Below are 13,530 nucleotides of genomic sequence, written 5' to 3' on the forward strand. Positions count from 1 at the left end.
ATAAGTTAGGAGATGGAAATGCCAAAATTTACAGAAAGTATGAACCGTTCTTTAGATCTCTTCTTGTGTATCGCGTTAAAATTGATAATTGTCAATTGTCATGGATATTTTATCAGTCGATCCAGAGATCTTTTACTTGGTCCTACATCACCGACGTATCAACGACACCGTCTTCAAGCCGAGCCTGCACGTCCATCCTCTGAAACGCCTTATCCACCTCTTTATCCCAGTTGCTCAGATAGACAATAGCCCATTCTAGAGCCCCAACCAAGTATAACGCAATGCACTGGCCAACCCACAACCCTTTCAAACCCCAGCCATGAAAGGCCAGCCAGATACCGAGTGGCAATGCGCCACCATAATAGCTAATCAGATTGACAAGTGCGCCGATGTGTTGACGGCCCATCCCTCGTAGACTGCCCCCGCAGCTGCCGTTTAGACCATCTGCAATTTGGAAGAGTGCCACGTAGGGAAGAACCTCAGCGGTAAGGCGCACTACGTTATCGTCGTCGTTGAATATCCTTCCAAACGAATGCCGTGTCCCCATCAGTACGGCTAGGACTATTCCGCCGAGCAGAATACTAACGAATGCAGCTGTGTGGGCGGCGCGAGCTGCTCCGTGGGCATTCCTAGCGCCGAGGAGATTGCCAACCCTTGTGGATGCAGCAACACCCACGCCGAACGGAATCGTGTTCAGAACTTGGTCTGCAGTCATGATCACACTTTGGGCAGCAAGTGGGATTGTACCTAGCCGACCCGCAGCCAGTGCAACAATCTCAAAAGCCCACCATTCAGTACCAACATGAATGACACCCAGGAAAGCTAGACGGGCAAATGTGCCTATGTTCTGGACGGCTGCGCGTGACCATCCGCCCCAGCACTCCGAGCCGGCTATGAAGCAAGTGTATAGTACAAGCAATGCGAACGATAGCCAGTATGATATACTTGTAGCAATCGGAGCGCCGAGGAGGCCGATGTCCAAGGTGTAGCAAAAGAGATAGTTCAGACCTGCGTTGACCGGTGAAGTGATCAAGAGGACGTATGTCCCCGGACGCATAATACCTATACAGTATAAGTGTTGAGAACAGGATTGGAGACCAGCTGGATACTTTACCTTGAGCCTGCAGATACTTCTTCATAGATTCAAAGTAGATATAACCCAAACCACCCGGAATCAAGCAAGTCAAGAACCTAGCACTGTCCCGGGATAAATTTGGATCCTGGCCGAGAAAGAGGAACACCGGTTCAGAAAGGGCCCAGAGAATAGCAACTGGAACATAGAATAGCCCCAGAACAAAGAATCCACGCTGAAGCAAGATCCCAAGATCATGCTTGTTAGCACTTCCGGTAAAAGATGAAGATGCTAGAGTATCAAGTGCTGTAGTCCCTCCAAGGCCAATCAACCACGCCGTGCACATGGCAAACATGTACGAGAAAGCTGCTGCTGCCAGATTCTCAGGCGAGGACCGTCCAACGATCAGAACGGAGATTGTCTGTAGGCTGTTTTGTAACGTGTATGCTAGAATTACCGGAGTACTTCCCTTGAGAAGCAACCCAAATTCAGCAAGAATGAGACTTTTCTTCGAGTACTGTCCATCCTCCCTTTCGAGATTCGGGAATTTGGGTATGAGCAGTGTGGACTCATTTGGAATGGACTCAGTGGTAGCTATACGGTTCGCCATGATGCCTTGGGATGGAACTTTTGAATGATTGAGCTTCTCACCAAAGCGGAAGTGGTTCCTAGTTGAGGGACCTTGGAAGTATGTGGTACCCAGGGCTCATTTATACTTCTGCCATGACAGCGTTCTAGTATTGCATGCAAGCTAGGACATGTGGGTCTTCCAAATATCGTATATAACTGTTGATAAGAAGATACGTACATGAAAATTTGCGCAGACATGTCTAGAAAGTCACCCAGGGGACTGGTAGCAATAAGTCTTTAGGATTTCCGGCTCCGTTCCATCCTGACCTCAAGTACCATGATGACCTGATGAGTCCTTCCGAGTCTTAGGTTCGATAAGCTCTTTTCGATACCTTCCAGATTTTCACAGTATTATTGGGACTGAGCAATTGGTACAGCTTATGAAAAGCTAGAGAAAAGCAACCTGTTAAACTCATTGTTGAGTAGAAGATGAACAGTGCCTGTGTCAGCTTGGAATTTCTGAAGCTTTTCCCAAGACATATACCCGGCGCTAGATGGATATAGTAAAGCGCCATCTTCCTTATCGACAAAAATAAAGGCTGAAATTATTTTAACCAGATCCAAATGGTGGAGATGGTACCAAAGATATTTGCTTCATCTTGGTGATCAGATTCTTAACGAAATTACATATTACCCTGCATATTAAGTGGCATTGAGTGTTGTGAAAGCTCTTTGACTGTATGTTTACTGTCCATATCATGATGATATAAACGGTGGGCTGATTCAACAAAGATAGCGGGACAGCAACCCGAAAAGTCTAGGAGCATCATTGACTTCAACAACATCAATCCATAATTCTACGTTACAGCCACTGGAATTAATATTCTCAATTTGTTTGGACATATTTTGGACTGATATTTCTAAGTTGATCTCAGAGCTACTTGGATAATCTTTTTGCAACCCACAACACCGCGATCTATTCTGGGCCGAACGTTGGAAATGGCTGGCATCGCCAATTTGAGACCGGCTACTCGCCCTAGTATTGTGGACAATGTCTCTCTTCGCAACATCAACCTTCACTTACCAGCAGCACCTGATCCATGGCATCGCTCTGGGAAATCCCAGCCATGCACAGCAGCTGTAAAGCTATCATATTCGTCTGCTGTTGCTGCGGCTAATGCAGATGATGTCTCGCTTTCTCTTGACTACGGCAAACTTTACCGCCGCATTGAGGCTGCAGTTCGTGATTCTGTTAAGCCTACGTCAGGTGGCCACTTATCCCAAGCAGCAGAGACCACTCTGAGTAATGATGTGCGGGTCATTGCTGGATTGATAGCCAATTGTGGCTTGGGTTTGTTAGACGAGACCATCGCCGGAGTGCGAAGAATGGATCATGTTCAAGCTCATCCAGAATCCCCAAGTCGGAGACGCGCAAGCCAGGCTAGTCGGAGACTAAGTGGTGTTTCCTCTTCAGTTCCCAAAGAACTCCAGACTGCTACATCTCCGGAGGTTTTGAATGGCATGTTTGGCGAATGCGAGGTTTTGCTACATTTGCCCAATGCTCATTTGCGAGCGGAGGGAGGGCTGTCTTTTCGGACTGTCCAGACCTGGGTGTATGCTGACGATAGTGCCTCGTTGGAAATCGCCGTGGAGAGCAGCAGACAGGTTGCCATTGTGGAACAAGAATTCCGCGTGGAGGGTATCCGTTGTCACTGCATCCTTGGTGTCAACTCTCATGAGCGAATTGAGAAACAAGCTGTGATCATCACATTAGACTTCCGAGGCTCCGGAGAGGCTTCGTGGGCTTCTACATTCTTGAACACATATCAACAGATGGTTCGGGTTATAGCAGAGGTGAGTTTGTATAAGCTACGATTTCCGTGCAGAATTGAATCGGACAGCAGCTAACAGCAGACCTGTTTCACGGCAGAGGGTGGAAAATACATCGTATCAGACAGTTGAAGCTCTCGCTACTTTCATCGCCCGCACAGCTACAATGGACTTTGGTAATGATTCTGTCACAGTTTTGGTGGAGAAGCCGAGTGCCATGGCTTTTGTGGAGAGAGCCGGAGTGCAAATCACCAGGTCCAAGGCATTCTTTGCAGAGCAAGATTTTTTGAAAGCGAGGGGAGGGATGTAGTGTTATCAAATAATCGTAGCATAAAATAAAAATAAAAAGACTGGGACCTATGACATTTCCACGTGAAGCTGCCGGTTGCCGCATCGGGCATTAGGCTCGGTGCCAAGCCTGTCATGCTTTTTTGCCTGGTTTCACCTGAAAAAGCCTCATATTTCTTCTCTTTCTGCTCTCACAACGCACAACTACTCGCGAATTCGATCTAACCTCCGTCGAACGATCTCTCAGCAACCGTTTCGGTATCTCTCAGATTCTCTATGGGCTGCATTCCTGCAACTGAATCGTCAACTCCCGCTTTTCCTCCTGTGACCAATGTTTTCACCGTGACTCCGTGGGACTCTTTGTTTTCTTCGGCTTGCTACTCGCCAGCTTCAGTCCGCATTGATTCGCTCGAGGACACTCGATCCGCCTCATTGCTGTGGTCCGGTGCCTCTGTCTGCGATTTGTTTTGGGTAGGGGTGCAGGGTCCGTCCTGAGCAAGGACGGACGTTAATAGGGTTGTCTTCAAATTCTCGTCACGTACGATTCCTATGATTGTCTAAGGTCTAGGAACAATATGCTAGTTGCATAATATTTTCGAACTCAATCTTCAATTTTCACGCTGCTCTGGGACGGCTGCCCTTATTCTTCGACCGTTAGACTCGATCTGCTTGAGCAAGCTATTCCAGGCAGACAAAATGTTCGACACAATCCACCGACCATCCTCCGCTCAGCGTCTGGCGCACCAAATGGAGCAGCTGAACCAACGTTCTGCTCCAAATTGTACAATGGAAGACCTATCAGTTGGCGACGTGTTTACCCCCCAGATGGACATTGAGCCGGAAAACGAAGGATTCAAGGATAACACTGCACACGGACTTGGACACGCGCAACACGATGTGACTCTTGCACCAAATCATACAGACTTTCTTACTGCTGAACCTCAAGTCTTACAGCTTCATGAGAAAGCAGCGACCCGCATAAAAAAGAAGAAAGGAAGACGTGTGGCCGACGTGGAAGTTGGGCGCGGTACTCCGGCTCTGTCTACAGTTCGAGGGTTCACTCCCATGGCGTCTGGCGATGAAGACTCCGACATGTCGACTGCTGGGTCCCGGGTTATGTCGCCGCAACTCCATGCTGTCCCTCCCGCGAACATACCAAATGGAATCAGCGCCCTGAAATTGCAGCTTGATGCACTGAGTCTATCCGAGAAAATGCCTCGCTCGGGTGACTCTGTTATGTCGAGCAATGCTAGTGTATCTTCTGATAGTGACCGTACCGAAGTCATGACCAGTTATGAGGTCCCTCTCGAGCATGATTTTGTTAGCGAGGAAGCTGCCGCGGAAGAGAAGCTGTCCACTAGTAACGGAAACAATTTACAGAGTGACGTGTGCAGGAAAATGACCAGCCGTGATTTTGAACAACTCATGTGTCTCGGAAAGGGCACTTTCGGAACGGTCCTCTTGGTGCGCCACAGACCTACTGGGCGTCTGTATGCTCAGAAACAATTCCGCAAAGCTTCTATCACCGTGCACAGAAAGTTAGTGGAGCAGACCAAGACAGAACGTATGATCCTTGAAAGTGTCAATCGTCACCCTTTCGTCGTCAAGCTCTATTACGCCTTCCAGGATCACGAAAAACTGTACCTTATCCTGGAGTATGCTCAAGGCGGCGAGCTGTTCACTCACCTCGCTGCTGAACGCATGTTCAGCGAAGATGTTGCTGCTTTTTACATGGCCGAAATGGTTCTTGCGCTTGAACATCTTCACCAGAACATTGGTGTTGTATACCGAGACTTGAAGCCGGAAAATTGTCTCTTGGACTCCGAAGGTCACTTGCTACTGACAGATTTCGGATTGAGCAAAGTTGCAGTTAGCGATGACGACCGTTGCAATTCATCCCTAGGCACGATCGAGTACATGGCTCCTGAAGTTATTCAGCGCAAACCCTACGGCAAGGCCTGTGACTGGTGGTCTCTGGGCGCTCTGGGATATGACTTATTGACCGGTTCCCCGCCCTTCAAGGCCAACAATCATGCGAAGATCCAGGAGAAGATTGTCAGACAGAAGCTGGTACTGCCTTACTATCTCGGACCCGATGCGAAAGATCTACTCATTCGACTACTCCGCAAAGAGCCACAGAAGCGACTAGGCTATCATATGCCAAAGGATTTGGATATCATCAAGAAACATCGTTTCTTCCGGAAGATCGACTGGAAAGCGCTTGCTCGACGCGAGTTGGAAGCACCGATCCAACCTCTCATCACCGATCCTGCTCTCGCGGAGAACTTCTCTACCGACTTCACGGGATTGGCGCTGAGCCCAGCTCTGACAGACGATGTCCACATTGGCGATATGTTGAAGAACGCCGGGATTTCTGGCGATCCTGCTAGCGGCGTGAATGAAGCCGATCCTTTCCATGGCTTCAGCTTCGTTGCGTCGAGCAGTCTTCTGAACAGTGGATTCGGCCTCGCCACGTGATTGAGCGCTTTTCAAAAGTGATTTGGTTTACTCTTTGCCTTGAAGTATAGCTTTCAGACTGCTTGTGGTTATTTTGTTTTCTGTATAAGCCTCGCTTCCCTTTTTGAATCTGTCGTAACTCTTAGCTATCATAAATAGAATATACATACATCTACAGAATGATACAATACTGCATTACGACCCGATATCTTAGCTTGTCACGTGTGGACAGTCTAAGTGGGCTGGAATTGGAGCTCAATTGATTAACGATCTCCCTATCTCCCTATCTTGCGAGAGGAGAAAAATGATCCATCGATGACCACCACCTGAGGTACCACTGATTATTTTCTGAACAGTGATCGCGATTCAGTTCGGGTTAGATATTTCTGATTATGAGTATTCCCAACGTCTCCCTCCGAACTGTGAGCCGGAATTGGATATGGTGGTCCATCCACCTTGATTATACGGTTTTCGCCCCGCTTTCTGCGATTTGATAGCTTTTTCTCTTCACAACAGCAGGAAAACCCCTCACTAAACGGGACATGTTCAGATTTATCGCTCATGGTATCGATCGCGAATCCTAGATTTTCATCCTAGTGAAATCATTCAGGTTGCTACATTCTGATGGCAGTTTTGGTTCGTCCCTGAAGTGGCAAGCAACGGCTTTCTTCCTGAGAAGTCGCATATTGAACGAATCGAAATCTCAGCCCATCCAAACAGATAACCTAAGCAAGTCCAACAGGTTACCAATACATCTTGTCAATTAATCGTCCATCATGGATCCGCTATCTGAATCCTCGCAATTGAATCAGCAGGCTGGTAATCGATTGGTACCAATAGCAGAAAACCAGAGTGACAATAACAATACCACGCAGTTCTCCTCTCGAACAACCTCCCGAAGTCAAGATGCGCATTCGACACCAGAGGGCGTCGAAACCGTCACTATTCCAGTGCAAGCAACACATCAAGGATATCCGGTAAATGCGAAAGTTGCCATTCCTAGAAGCCGCGCTGGTGCTAGTTATCGGTACAGTCGTCGTGTAGCTAAGGCATGCGAAAGTTGTCGTCAAAGGAAGACTAAATGTTCTGGAGATACGCCAGTCTGCAGACAATGTCGAGAACTCAGAGTGAAGTGCCAGTATCCGGATGGTATGAGAGAGAAAACAAAGAGGTGAGTCGTTCTTCTGTTCGCGTATTACCCATTGCGCCGTGTAGTTGAAATGATTATTTTGGCTAATACTCTTCCCACGAAGATATATGGAAGAGCTGTCTCACAAGGTGAATGACTACGAATCACTCCTAAAAGAATTGCGCTTTTCGGTGAACGAGGCTCTAGGGGATCGCATTACAGCGACACTCAGCAAATACGCGGCCGATGGAGAGCAGAACTCAATTGACCACCCTTCGTCGTCGTCGCGCACACCTCTGGATGATGCCGATCTCGAACCATCTTCTCCATCATCTGTCGGATCCCTGGAAGCAATTGACCGCGTGGAGGAAGACCTGAATAGAGGGGAGAATGTTCGCGCGACAGGATTTATCGGTAAGAACTCAGAAATTAGCTGGATGCAACGAGTTCAGAGAGAATCCGTGCAACGAGCTCGAAAGGAGCCTGGTATGTATGAAGGGGAGCCGCAAGCACGCCAGTACGAAGATTTCTCCATCAACTCTGTCAGCTACCATCTAGATGATTTGGATATCAATGTTTCGGGCCCTATCGACGAGTATCAAATGCCGTCTCGTAAACATGCAGAGCGTCTTTTTGAAGACTATTTGATTACTGTGCATCCGTTCTTTCCCATCATCAATCGCCCTCTTTTCAGCTCGCAATTCAAATATTTCTTCGACAACTCCGCACAACCAGGCGACAGATGGCTGGCGATCTTAAACATGATTTTCGCCATTGCGGCCAAACATTCTCATTTGGTGCAAGCACCTTGGAAGAGCAACGACACGCAAGACCATTTGATCTATTTCGCACGTGCCCGATATCTCAGTATGACAGCGGACGAGCTTTTCAGCCACCCTGATTTACAACAAGTCCAAGTAGAGGGTCTGATGGCCTTCTATCTTCTATCGACGGATCAAATCAACAGGTAAGCTGAACCCCTGACTTATTATCATCAACGATCTGAAGCTGACGTCGCTTATAGAGCTTGGAGAATATCAAGCCTTGCTATTCGTTCTGCTATAGCCCTCGGTATCAATATGAAGAGCTCTAGCGAGACCACCCCCAATACGTCTAAGGAGTCACGCTACCGTGTATGGTGGTCACTCTACTCTTTTGAACACCTTCTCGGTGTGATGACAGGTCGAGCAACTTGCATTCTCGATGGAGTTTGCACCACACCAATGCCGATACCCTTTGAAGAGGAAAGATTCAGTGAACCAGCCGTTCAAGAGATGCTAGGCAATTTTACTCTACGCGAGGAACGCATACAGTCTGTAGTTGCGAGCCATTCGATCCGGCTAATGCCCCAAAATCCTGCTGGCGGCCAGAATGTCGATAGGCGTGAAAAGACAGATCGGTTTGCATGGATACGTAGTATCCCTTTCAATCCCGGGCTACTTTTCTTGCTATACATTGACCTCACTGTTATCACCCAAGAGATCGTGAACAAGGTGTACACAGCTGATGCAGTGAGAGTACCTTGGTCTCACATTGAAAACCGTATAGGCGAATTGAAATCCCGCATCGACCTATGGTTCAATCAGCTACCTGAAGCATTCAAATTCACACAAAAGGAGAGTAGCTCCCCCGAGCAGGTTCGAGCGAAACTTGGACTCGCTTTTCAATACTACAGCGCTCGGATTACGTTAGGTCGGCCTTGTCTCTGTCGACGAGACGCTCGTGCTAACAAACAGACCTCATTCAGCCACAAAATGGCACTGGTTTCTCTTGAGGCTGCTACTCGAATGCTAGACTTGATACCCGATGCTCCCGACCCATTCCAACTCTATCAACTAGCTCCATGGTGGGCTATACTTCATTTCTTAATGCAATCGACTACTGTTCTTTTGTTGGAGTTATCTTTCGCCAATGTACACGCACCTAACGAAGAAAAGAATACTTTTCATTCAGCTAAGAAGGCAATCCGTTGGTTATACGCAATGTCAGAACATAGTACTGCCTCTTTTCGAGCATGGCAGCTCTGTGACAGCTGCATCCGCCGAATCGCTGTGGGCATGAACTACGATGTCAGCGATCTGCCACCAATACCCAGCGACGCCATACTTGAGCAACAAAGGCAGTATCATGCTCAAGACCAGCTTCAGGCTTACGGTAACACGGGTCGTATGCAGGCACAGTTATCTACAACAGCAGCACGTGGAAGCGATACCCAGCAACAACAGCCCGAGCCATTTGACTGGAGCACAGGAATGGAACCCATAACCACATCATCAACCGAAGCCGCGAGACGTCGAGAACTTCTTGGTGATCTCGACTTGGAGCATAATGCTGTTGTAACTACGGCCGAGCCAGTGACGTACCCGATGAGTTTTTCGCCTCTCATGGTGAATTCCGGTTCGAGTGGTCCTTCAATTCCCGACTCTCATTTTCCTTACGATCCGATTAGCGGTGAATTCATGGGATCGTTCTTCCCTAATCCGGGGGCTGATCAGAATAATTGGGATAATTAATTCATTTCCGAAAGCTGCAGGATCTGATGGGCATTGAGATACATAGAAAGGATCAGAGCTAGAGACGGACGAAGCAAAAGCGCAATTCCTCAATACTCATGTAATGTGATAATGTGATTTATGAAAGCCTTGAACGAAGTATCTCACCTTATGGTGAAAGCCTCTTTGTCCTGCTTTACTTCTTGCAGGATTGGATTCGCTTGAATATACGATACATGATGCAATACAGTGGTTCTCTTTAATATCATTTTCTATCCCGAGGCCCTTTACGGTATATTAAACTCGAGAGAAGATGAAAGTAGGTAGTATAACGGGGTATATAAGTCTATTGCAACTATAATAATACATGTGAACTTCAGCTCGTCCTAATACCTATATACACAAATACTAAAGTGCCACATGCTTATGATACACGGGAGGTGACCGAGCCAATGCCACAAATCCTCTTCAATCACTCTCATCTTTCTCTTCGTCTTCATTATCGGCCAGCAAGTCTTCCATGTTATGATGATCGTTTTCTTGGCCAATATCCGCATAAACCCATCGAACGATATTCTTTCTCTTCCTCGACTGCCACATCCTGATTCTTTTCAAATGACCGCTCGTTTCTCGACCAATCTCATACTTGTCTCTGTTGAACCGCTGATAACGCTCTACACAGAAGTCAAGTACCTTGTAGATCTGGTCTCTGGTCTGTTGCTGTGAAGGCGACATTGTTCTCTTGTCTGGCGCATCTGCTTGAGATTCCTTCAATTCCTTCACGGCTGCTCTGCTGATGATTCGTAACGTATTCAAGTTCGGAACAACCGCTTTACGCTGCCTCTCACGATGCCACACCCAGTCGAACTCGATGTCGAGTTCCTCCGTAATCGGATCGCCGCTCTTTTGCAAGCGATATGTCTCATCTTCGGCGAGGCGAGCTGCATGTGATCGCTCAATGTCTATGCACCAATTTTTCCACATGTCCATTCCAGCTTGGCTGCCGCGTGTTTCCACGACAGCACTAAGTACAAGATTGAATGCCACACATGGGATAAAAGGGAGTATATCCCGTTTCTGCGGATTGGTGTATGCAGGTTTCACTTCATTGGCAACTTGGGCCACAGCACCAGGAATCGATAAGAGTAGGCCATGCCACCGATAAATGGTTTTTTTATAGTACATATTGACATCCTCATGGAACACTCTTTCGGGGTTGTAATAGCCCAAGAGGAAACGGCGCAACAATATCCGAACGTGTGCGAGGGATCTTTCGAGTTCTTGCTCCCATGGCTTCTCCCAAATTTGTTGTTCCAAACGCAGGAGAGCAGATGTTAATGTGGCGAGAGTGGTTTCACCCCATGCTTTCCGTCTATGTTGAGTCAAGAGTTCGAGAATATCTTCAGCTTCCTTCCATCGCTCAAATGCAATATAGAAATTCGCAATTGCATTGAACGTGTTACGTGAAATAGGCTTTTGTAGTCGCTGGACGACAAGATCACCAAGTCCTTGATTGCCTGTCGCTGTAGCGAATCGTAGAATGGAAGGAGCCAAGCTCTGATCACCGTATGATTCAAAAGAAATGATAGGCCCATCCGGATCCTCTGAAAAGAGAAGCCATTCGCCAAAATCATTAGCTTTACTGACCCTGATCAGGTCCAAAAGATTGGCTAGAGTGCCATTCGATAAAGTCGGGATCGGAGATTGATCAATCAGAACCGAGGTTTCCGGTAATATCGATTCTGACTGGTGTGCTTCTTCGTTCTCCTTTTCTTTGCCCCAAAACTCCTGTATGCGATCGATTTTGCTGGAGTCAATGATTTCGAGCAACGAATTGAAAGTCTTCATTGCCTTTTCAACCTGCTGGTGCTGCGTGTATAGTCGTAAGTTCTGCTGTAGTAATCCAGCGTACAGAGACGAGGCGCCGCGTATATCGTGTTCATCCAATGCAGAAAGTCGTTGATGATCGGTGGGAATAGCATCATCCCAAGGAGGAATAGGCGGCGGCAAAACAGTGAGAACATGTTCCAGCCATTCTGGTCGCATCCCAGATTCTGAAATATGCGATTCCAGCAATGGGACAATATGGTAAGTACCAGTGCTTTGGCTTGCGGCCTCCTTGTCAATGTATGACGGCTTCATTTTGTTCACAGATGCAAGCTGCTGAATCAAATCTTCAACGTCAGAATTATCAGACCTAAGATCATTATTCACATAGCTCGCAGCTTGAGTTGTTAGAGCTGTGAAGACCTCGGCGCTGATAGTCAACCTTCCCAAGCCATGAAAAAAGCCAGACTTGCTCTGAAGTTCTTCAGGCGTTCTAGGAATGTCGGGATGTGGCCAAAAGTCGTGTTTATCAATATTGGTATTATTGATTATTTTGAGATGGTCTAGAAGTGGGCTCCATGACACAATCTTCCATGCTGCGCCATAATTGCTCCCTTGTAAATGCTTGAGGATCCATAGGCCTTCCTTTATATGGCCCTGCTCAACACAGGCCCAAAGAATAAACTCCAGCCAGATCTCGGGACCCAAATGGCGGATACCGATCTTGAAGGAGCGAAATGGTGAATCTTCGCCAGCGGCTTGTGCTTTTTCCCTCACTTCCGCCTCGTGGACCAGCCACGCTGCATCTGACAGGACATTCATAATATGTGTAGATAACAAGTACATTGCCGGCGGTCGGTATAGACTCCCATTGTCAGAACGACTCGTAAATTTATATATCGCATCCGGAATGTTCCCGGACTCGTGAAGGTGAGCAAGCGTCCGATATACATATGACATAGCGAGCCCGGACTCCTGTGCTGTTTTATTCGCAGCGGCCAGTACGATGAACCCTAAACTCTGCCATATTTCTCCCATAATAGCCGAATTTGCCATACTGTGCCGCGGCTCATCTGTAAAAGCTTCCATGGAGATGGACGTCGCAGATTTTTTGAAGCCAGTCACAACAGAGCCTTTCCCTCCCAGCTTCGCATCCCGAAGATCCCATTGAAGGTTGGATGGTGTTCCTTCCAAAGATTGTAACGTTTCTTGTAGCCTTTCAGTTGCATCAAGCATCTTCGTAATCAGTGCGTAGACAGCGGGCCATCTTTGTAGTGTGAATCCAAGGTATGCAAGCAAATCCCAGCCTTGTAATCGGCGTGCACGACCTAAAATAGTTGCAATACTCTCACCCTCACCCTCAGAGTCCAACGTCTCGGTATTCTTTGGCGGATTTGTGGTAATGTCCTTACTCGTTGCTCCGTCGCGCAGGTCTGAGGGTAGGTACGGTTCAAGCTGTTGTATCCATACTGCTGCACTTTGACCGTCTCGCACCGGGTGTCTAAGTGACTTCTGTTCACTTTCCACGAAGCTATGTTTGAAAGAGCGGACTTTCCTTATCGACACCGGCCGATTGTCGTCAACTGTTCCATAATTTCGGCTCGAAGAAATATGCAACAGGTTGACATGGCGTCCAGTGCGCCAGCCAGAAACAATTATCGTGTTTATTCCATGGCAACGATTGATACGAGACCTGCAGCCCAGCTGGAAAGGACGATAAGGGCGCAGGCAAAGTTTCATGACCCGATTTCCGAGAGCCTCGAGTAGCGATGCGGAAGGAATTTCAAGATACGAGAAGCAGGTTTCCTATAAGCCGGAGTCATATCTGATAGTGTAAACCAGACTCAAATACAAATAAGCCCTAC

General features: G+C 47.5%; 5 protein-coding genes across 6 annotated transcripts; 3 read left to right on the forward strand and 2 right to left on the reverse strand.

Moving 5' to 3' along the window:
• Window positions 1-142: 142 nt before the first annotated feature.
• On the reverse strand, window positions 143-1,682 carry TSTA_028170 (MATE efflux family protein subfamily, putative; the record flags this gene model as incomplete). Its single annotated transcript, XM_002479916.1, has 2 exons — window positions 143-1,062; window positions 1,115-1,682. 2 exons carry the CDS (start codon window positions 1,680-1,682, stop codon window positions 143-145), a joined length of 1,488 nt encoding a protein of 495 aa, XP_002479961.1.
• A 576-nt stretch (window positions 1,683-2,258) lies between these two features.
• TSTA_028180 (dihydroneopterin aldolase domain protein) lies at window positions 2,259-3,926 on the forward strand. Of its 2 annotated transcripts, XM_002479917.1 has the most exons (3): window positions 2,259-2,380; window positions 2,435-3,496; window positions 3,573-3,926. In XM_002479917.1, exons 2-3 carry the CDS (start codon window positions 2,642-2,644, stop codon window positions 3,780-3,782), a joined length of 1,065 nt encoding a protein of 354 aa, XP_002479962.1. In that variant the 5' UTR covers window positions 2,259-2,380; window positions 2,435-2,641; the 3' UTR covers window positions 3,783-3,926. The 2 variants fall into 2 exon arrangements, with proteins under 2 accessions (XP_002479962.1, XP_002479963.1); XM_002479918.1 differs by having other exon boundaries at window positions 2,435-3,926.
• A 110-nt stretch (window positions 3,927-4,036) lies between these two features.
• Window positions 4,037-6,397, forward strand: TSTA_028190 (serine/threonine protein kinase, putative; the record flags this gene model as incomplete). The annotated part of the gene is made up of 2 exons (XM_002479919.1): window positions 4,037-4,244; window positions 4,452-6,397. The coding sequence occupies 2 exons, from the start codon at window positions 4,037-4,039 to the stop codon at window positions 6,236-6,238; spliced, it is 1,995 nt and encodes a 664-aa protein (XP_002479964.1). The 3' UTR covers window positions 6,239-6,397.
• Window positions 6,398-6,590: 193 nt separating this feature from the next.
• TSTA_028200 (C6 transcription factor, putative) lies at window positions 6,591-10,032 on the forward strand. The gene is made up of 3 exons (XM_002479920.1): window positions 6,591-7,388; window positions 7,471-8,313; window positions 8,371-10,032. Exons 1-3 carry the CDS (start codon window positions 6,994-6,996, stop codon window positions 9,857-9,859), a joined length of 2,727 nt encoding a protein of 908 aa, XP_002479965.1. The 5' UTR covers window positions 6,591-6,993; the 3' UTR covers window positions 9,860-10,032.
• Window positions 10,033-10,166: 134 nt separating this feature from the next.
• TSTA_028210 (uncharacterized protein) lies at window positions 10,167-13,293 on the reverse strand (the record flags this gene model as incomplete). The annotated part of the gene is made up of 2 exons (XM_002479921.1): window positions 10,167-13,196; window positions 13,232-13,293. The coding sequence occupies 2 exons, from the start codon at window positions 13,291-13,293 to the stop codon at window positions 10,307-10,309; spliced, it is 2,952 nt and encodes a 983-aa protein (XP_002479966.1). The 3' UTR covers window positions 10,167-10,306.
• Window positions 13,294-13,530: the final 237 nt, after the last annotated feature.

This window comes from Talaromyces stipitatus, genomic scaffold (assembly GCF_000003125.1).
Source record: "Talaromyces stipitatus ATCC 10500 scf_1105507295541 genomic scaffold, whole genome shotgun sequence".
NCBI lineage: Eukaryota > Fungi > Ascomycota > Eurotiomycetes > Eurotiales > Trichocomaceae > Talaromyces > Talaromyces stipitatus.